Consider the following 6,741-nt stretch of genomic DNA (forward strand, 5'->3'; position numbering starts at 1 on the left):
GGTGTCCGGGGCTCCGGGAGGGGCTGGAGCGGGCATTGCCCACCCGGGAATGCCACTGGGTGTCTCCCGCCTGTGTACCCCGGCGACACCGCTGCTCCTGGCAGGGTCTGTGATCTCCCGGTTGTCGCCTCTCCCGTCCGAGCGGGCGTTGTTAGGAAGGGCGGGAAGCTGATTTCCCCTTCCATCTCTGGATGTTTCTGCAGGGAGCAGAGCTAACTTTTAGCAGGTTTTTAAGTTACAAATAAGTTCTTTACGTTGAGGTGCTTTGCAGCTTGATGTTTCCTACCTTTTCCCAGTTGCGTTCAGGAAAGAAGATGGCTCATCCCATCCCTCTCCCATTTCCATGCCCAGTCAAGCTTGGACATATAAAAGGAGACTCCCTGGAAGCTGACCTGCATGAGTATGTCAGGGAAGGGAACTATGTGAAAGTGAAGAAGCTTCTGAAAAAAGGTAAAAGCTAAGTTTAGACAAGTACCAGCAGAAAAGATCTACTATTTCCTCTATTCTTTTATTTATGGTAAAAAATAGTCAGCATACTGCTTGTAGAATCCAGCTTTCTGAGTGAAATATATTTAACAAAATGATTTATAGCTGGCCTTTTCCGTTAAGTTGGAATAGTTCTTGAGTCGAAAAATGTATTGAAGCAAGTTAGTACAAAAGAAAACTAATCTTTTATAAGTAAAGGCCTCATAAGGACATGACTGAGGCATTGTATACTAAAATTCTGAAAGACAGCTGTAGGAATATTCTCTTTCAATGGGGTTTTAGTTCGGATTGCCGAATGCTTAGGGTACGGTTTAGACCTTAAGCATTTTGACAGCCAGATTTGTAGCGACATAGGAACAAGGAATTTTGTACATAGAAGCAAATACTTGGTGCAGTTTGGTTTCTGTTTTAGAATCACAAATCTCGGTGGGTTGCGCTGATGGAGAACTGCGCCATCCCAGGGCGGGGCCGGCGCTTGGCGGCGGGCGCGTCTCTGATTGGCCATCGGGGGCAGAAGATGCAGATGAGGGGGGCGTGTCCCCACCGCCGCCACGTGCGGCCGTTCCTCGGGCCGCGGGCGCTCGCGTGGGGCTCGGGGCGCGCTCCCGCGGCCGCGGGGTCTCGGCGGAGCCGCGCCGGCCGCTCCCGGGCGGGGGTTCGGGGCTCGCCGTGCGCTGGGCGCGGGTGGCGGCGGCAGGGGCGGTCGCGGCGGGCAGGGTTGGATTAAGACTATACTTTCAGGGATCATTTCTGTAGTTGGTCACTAGAGGAGAGTGATCTTCCCTGATCGGCGTCACAAGCCACGAGGAGGAGCGAGGTGTTCTCTCCTGAGCGCGAAGCGGGCGGGCGGTGCTGCGTGTGCAGGGGCCGCTCGCCATTGATGACCGTTCCCGGTCCCGTGTGTGGGGCTCGGGAGGGAGAGAACACGGGCTGAGTGGTTTGTGGCTCTTTTTCTATCCTGGTCCAAAAAACAGATATAATACGCAGAGGAGGTCTGGTTCATCTGCTTGCTGCCACCTGAATCCCAACCCCGAATGTCACAAACATATGTTTTACAAGTCCCTCCAGGGATGGCGACTCAGCCTCTGCCCTGGCCAGCTGTGCCCGTGCCTGAGAACTTTTTCGGTGAATAAATTATCCCCACTATCAAACCGGAACCTGCTGTGGTGCGCCCTGAAGCCGTTTCCTCTCACCCTGTCTCTTGTTCCGTGCAGGAGGGACAGACCCCAGGTGCCTACATCCTCCTTGCAGGCCGGGGCAGGGAGGGTGACAGTCCCCCCTGAGGCTCCTTTGCTCCAGGCTGAGCCCCCTCCCGTCCCCTCAGATCTTGGCAGGGGGAGAACATGGGTTTGTGGTTTGTGGCCCTTTTTTATCGTGGTTAAAGGAAGAATTGGAGAGAGCAGATGGGAATGAACAATGCTTGTCTAGGGGCATTTCCATCTCTCGTACACAACCTGCAGCCAGGCTCTCGCTGCAGGGCTCCGCAATGCACGATCCCCAGGGAGGGCCCAGCAGCCACACGGATTTAGGTGTTATGAGGCCATTCAGACCAATGGCATTCTCGACCCATCTCTTAGTGCAGGGCAAGGGGACTGTCTTGTTCAAAAGTGCTGCCCCTGATGAACGGGGATGGTCAGAGTGTGCCATGGGATTAAGGGGAACCTGTTCGGGATTTCCCTTACATCACTTGTAGGAAGCTCGTGTCGGTCAGGTTCCAAATTCTGATGGGATTTAGGGAGAAACTGCTCCGTGTTGTGCTTTTTATAGCGTCGGTCCGTGGTGCTCAGGCTGAGCTCAGAGATGTGAAGGCCGCAGTTTGTTCTTACTGGTCCATGAATGCCACCCTTACAGCGTCGGGAGAGGCTCGGAGCCAGCGCATCGCCCCGGCGGCAGCCGTGCCGCGCTGGGGCTGTCGGTACCGGGGCTGTTCTCCTCTGCGGACCCGGGGTAGCGGCACACGGGCGGTGAAAGTCTCTTGTGTCCTGTCGCGACAGCTGCGACAGCCCGAGCTCCGGCGGCAGCGTCACTTCTGGTGCGGGAGAGGGGGGAGGCGGGTCCGCGCCGGCGCCGTGCTTGGGGAGCGTCTCTGATTGGCCATCGGGGGCAGAAGATGCAGATGAGGGGGGCGTGTCCCCACCGCCGCCACGCGCGGCCGTTCCTCGGGCCGCGGGCGCTCGCGTGGGGCTCGGGGCGCGCTCCCGCGGCCGCGGGGTCTCGGCGGGGCCGCGCCGGCCGCTCCCGGGCGGGGGTTCGGGGCTCGCCGTGCGCTGGGCGCGGGTGGCGGCGGCAGGGGCGGTCGCGGCGGGCAGGGTTGGGTTAAGACTATACTTTCAGGGATCATTTCTGTAGTTGGTCACTAGAGGAGAGTGATCTTCCCTGATCGGCGTCACAAGCCACGAGGAGGAGCGAGGTGTTCTCTCCTGAGCGCGAAGCGGGCGGGCGGTGCTGCGTGTGCAGGGGCCGCTCGCCATTGATGACCGTTCCCGGCCCCGTGTGTGGGGCTCGGGAGGGAGAGAACACGGGCTGAGTGGTTTGTGGCCCTTTTTTAATCCTGGTTTAAAAACAGATTTCAAACGCAAAGAAGTTCTGCTTCACTTCCCTTCTCCCTCCAGCATCCTAACCCCAAGTGCCACGAGCACGTGTTTTATCCCGCCAGGGATGGCGACTCAGCCTTTGCCCTGGCCAGCTGTGCCTGTGTTTGAGAACCCTTGCAGTGAATAAATATTCCCCAATATCAAACTGCAATCTCCCTTCGGACGGCCTGAGGCCGTTTCCTCTCACCCTGTCACTTGTTCCGTGCAGGAGGGACAGACCCCAGGTGCCTCCATCCTCCTTGCAGGCCGGGGCAGGGAGGGTGACAGTCCCCCCTGAGGCTCCTTTTCTCCAGGCTGAGCCCCCTCCCTGTCCCCTCAGGGCTCAGGAGGGAGGGAACACGGCTGAGTGGTTTGTGGCCCTTTTTTATTGTGGTAAAAAAAGATTTGTAAAGAGCAGATGGGGATGAACAATGCTTGTCTAGGGGCATTTCCATCTCTCGCTCTCAACCCTCAGCCAGGCTCTCGCTGCAGTGACCCACAGTGTGCCATCCCCAGGAAGGGCCCAGCAGCCATTCGGATTTAGGCTATATTGAGAGTATTGAGACCAATGGCATTCTCGACCCATCTCCTAGTGCAGGGCAAGAGTCTTTCTTCTTTAAAGTGCTGCCCCTGATGAACGGGGATGATCAGAGAGTGACACAGGACTTAAGAGGAGCCTGTTCCAGATTTCCATTTCATCAGTTTTGGAAGTCCGTGTCGGTCAGGTTCCAAGTTCTGAGGGGTTTAGGGAGAAACTGCTCCGTGTTGTGCTCTTTGTACCGTCGGTCCGTGGTGCTCAGTCTGAGCCCAGAGATGTAAAGGCCGCAGTTTGTTCTTACTGGTCCATGAATGCGACCGTGTCCCCGTCGTGAGAGGCTGGGAGCCCGCGCATCGCCCCGGCGGCAGCCGTGCCGCGCTGGGGCTGTTGGTACCGGGGCTGTTCTCCTCTGCGGCCCCGGGGTAGCGGCACACGGGCGGTGAGAGTCCCTTGCGTCCTGTCGCGACAGCTGCGACAGCCCGAGCTCCGGCGGCAGCGTCACTTCTGGTGCGGAAGGGGGGAGAGGGGGGAGGCGGGGCCGCGCCGGCGCCGGGCATGAGGAGCGTCTCTGATTGGCCATCGGGGGCAGAAGATGCAGATGAGGGGGGCGTGTCCCCACCGCCGCCACGCGCGGCCGTTCCTCGGGCCGCGGGCGCTCGCGTGGAGCTCGGGGCGCGCTCCCGCGGCCGCGGGGTCTCGGCGGGGCCGCGCCGGCCGCTCCCGGGCGGGGGTTCGGGGCTCGCCGTGCGCTGGGCGCGGGTGGCGGCGGCAGGGGCGGGCGCGGCGGGCAGGGTTGGGTTAAGACTATACTTTCAGGGATCATTTCTGTAGTTGGTCACTAGAGGAGAGTGATCTTCCCTGATCGGCGTCACAAGCCACGAGGAGGAGCGAGGTGTTCTCTCCTGAGCGCGAAGCGGGCGGGCGGTGCTGCGTGTGCAGGGGCCGCTCGCCATTGATGACCGTTCCCGGTCCCGTGTGTGGGGCTCGGGAGGGAGAGAACACGGGCTGAGTGGTTTGTGACCCTTTTTTTATCCTGGTTTAAATATAGATTTCAAATGCACACAAGTTCTGCTTCACTTCCCTTCTCCCTCCAGCATCATAACCCCTCAAGTGCCACAAGCACGTGTTTTATCCCGCCAGGGATGGCGACTCAGCCTTTGCCCTGGCCAGCTCTGCCCGTGCTTGAGAACCCTTGCAGTGAATAAATATTCCCCAATATCAAACTGCAGTCTCCCTTCGGACGGCCTGAGGCCGGTTCCTCTCACCCTGTCACCAGTTCCGTGCAGGAGGGACAGACCCCAGGTGCCTCCATCCTCCTTGCAGGCCGGGGCAGGGAGGGTGACAGTCCCCTCTGAGGCTCCTTTGCTCCAGGCTGAGCCCCCTCCCTGTCCCCTCAGGGCTCAGGAGGGAGGGAACACGGCTGAGTGGTTTGTGGCCCTTTTTTATTGTGGTAAAAAAAGATTTGGAAAGAGCAGAAGGGGATGAACAATGCTTGTCTAGGGGCATTTCCATCTCTCGCTCTCAACCCTCAGCCAGGCTCTCGCTGCAGTGACCCGCAGTGTGCCATCCCCAGGAAGGGCCCAGCAGCCACACGGATTTAGGCTTTATTGAGAGTATTCAGACCAATGGCATTCTCGACACATCTCCTAGTGCAGGGCAAGAGTCTTTCTTCTTTAAAGTGCTGCCCCTGATGAACGGTGATGATCAGAGGGTGACACAGGACTTAAGAGGAACCTGTTCTGGATTTCCATTTCATTAGTTTTGGAAGTCCATGTCGGTCAGGTTCCAACTTCTGATGGATTTAGGAAGAAACTGCTCCGTGTTGTGCTCTTTATAGCGTCGGTCCGTGGTGCTCAGGCTGAGCCCAGAGGTGTAAAGGCCGCAGTTTGTTCTTACTGGTCCATTAATGCCAACCTGTCAGCGTCGGGAGAGGCTCGGAGCCCGCGCATCGCCCCGGCGGCAGCCGTGCCGCGCTGGGGCTGTTGGTACCGGGGCTGTTCTCCTCTGCGGCCCCGGGGTAGCGGCACACGGGCGGTGAGAGTCCCTTGCGTCCTGTCGCGACAGCTGCGACAGCCCGAGCTCCGGCGGCAGCGTCACTTCTGGTGCGGAAGGGGGGAGAGGGGGGAGGCGGGGCCGCGCCGGCGCCGGGCATGAGGAGCGTCTCTGATTGGCCAGCGGGGGCAGAACATGCAGATCAAGGGGGCGTGTCCCCACCGCCGCCACGCGCGGCCGTTCCTCGGGCCGCGGGCGCTCGCGTGGAGCTCGGGGCGCGCTCCCGCGGCCGCGGGGTCTCGGCGGGGCCGCGCCGGCCGCTCCCGGGCGGGGGTTCGGGGCTCGCCGTGCGCTGGGCGCGGGTGGCGGCGGCAGGGGCGGGCGCGGCGGGCAGGGTTGGGTTAAGACTATACTTTCAGGGATCATTTCTGTAGTTGGTCACTAGAGGAGAGTGATCTTCCCTGATCGGCGTCACAAGCCACGAGGAGGAGCGAGGTGTTCTCTCCTGAGCGCGAAGCGGGCGGTCGGTGCTGCGTGTGCAGGGGCCGCTCGCCATTGATGACCGTTCCCGGCCCCGTGTGTGGGGCTCGGGAGGGAGAGAACACGGGCTGAGTGGTTTGTGGCCCTTTTTTTATCCTGGTTTAAATATAGATTTCAAATGCACACAAGTTCTGCTTCACTTCCCTTCTCCCTCCAGCATCATAACCCTTCAAGTGCCACAAGCACGTGTTTTATCCCGCCAGGGATGGCGACTCAGCCTTTGCCCTGGTCAGCTGTGCCTGTGTTTGAGAACCCTTGCAGTGAATAAATATTTCCCAATATCAAACTGAAATCTCCCCTCGTGCGACCTGATGCCGTTTCCACCCCACTTGTTCCGTGCAGGAGGGACAGACCCCAGGTGCCTACATCCTCCTTGCAAGGCAGTGGCAGGGAGGGTGACAGTCCCCTCTGAGGCTCCTTTGCTCCGGGCTGAGCCCCCTCCGCGTCCCCTCAGGGTTTGGCAGGGGGAGAACATGGGTTTGTGGTTTATGGCCCTTTTTTATCGTGGTTAAAGGAAGAATTGGAGAGAGCAGATGGGGATGAACAATGCTTGACTACGGGCATTTCCATCTCTCGCTCTCAGCCCTCAGCCCGGCTCTCGCTGCAGTGACC

At 59.4% G+C, this 6,741-nt stretch overlaps 1 protein-coding gene and 4 non-coding genes across 5 annotated transcripts in view; all 5 read left to right on the plus strand.

Moving 5' to 3' along the window:
- TEX14 (testis expressed 14, intercellular bridge forming factor) overlaps positions 1–6,741 on the plus strand; it is a 44,513-nt gene that overhangs the window by 264 nt on the left and 37,508 nt on the right. The window contains exon 2 of the mRNA XM_074557059.1: positions 297–450. Within this exon, the coding sequence (XP_074413160.1) occupies positions 297–450 (154 nt within the window). The remainder of the gene's footprint in view (positions 1–296; positions 451–6,741) is intronic.
- On the plus strand, positions 1,212–1,425 carry LOC141731440 (small nucleolar RNA U3). The gene has a single exon (XR_012583551.1). It is a non-coding gene; the product is annotated as a small nucleolar RNA U3 (small nucleolar RNA).
- On the plus strand, positions 2,805–3,018 carry LOC141731438 (small nucleolar RNA U3). The gene has a single exon (XR_012583549.1). It is a non-coding gene; the product is annotated as a small nucleolar RNA U3 (small nucleolar RNA).
- LOC141731441 (small nucleolar RNA U3) lies at positions 4,398–4,611 on the plus strand. The gene has a single exon (XR_012583552.1). It is a non-coding gene; the product is annotated as a small nucleolar RNA U3 (small nucleolar RNA).
- LOC141731437 (small nucleolar RNA U3) lies at positions 5,993–6,206 on the plus strand. Its single transcript, XR_012583548.1, has one exon. It is a non-coding gene; the product is annotated as a small nucleolar RNA U3 (small nucleolar RNA).

This window comes from Zonotrichia albicollis, chromosome 22 (assembly GCF_047830755.1).
Source record: "Zonotrichia albicollis isolate bZonAlb1 chromosome 22, bZonAlb1.hap1, whole genome shotgun sequence".
Classification (NCBI taxonomy): Eukaryota; Metazoa; Chordata; class Aves; order Passeriformes; family Passerellidae; genus Zonotrichia; species Zonotrichia albicollis.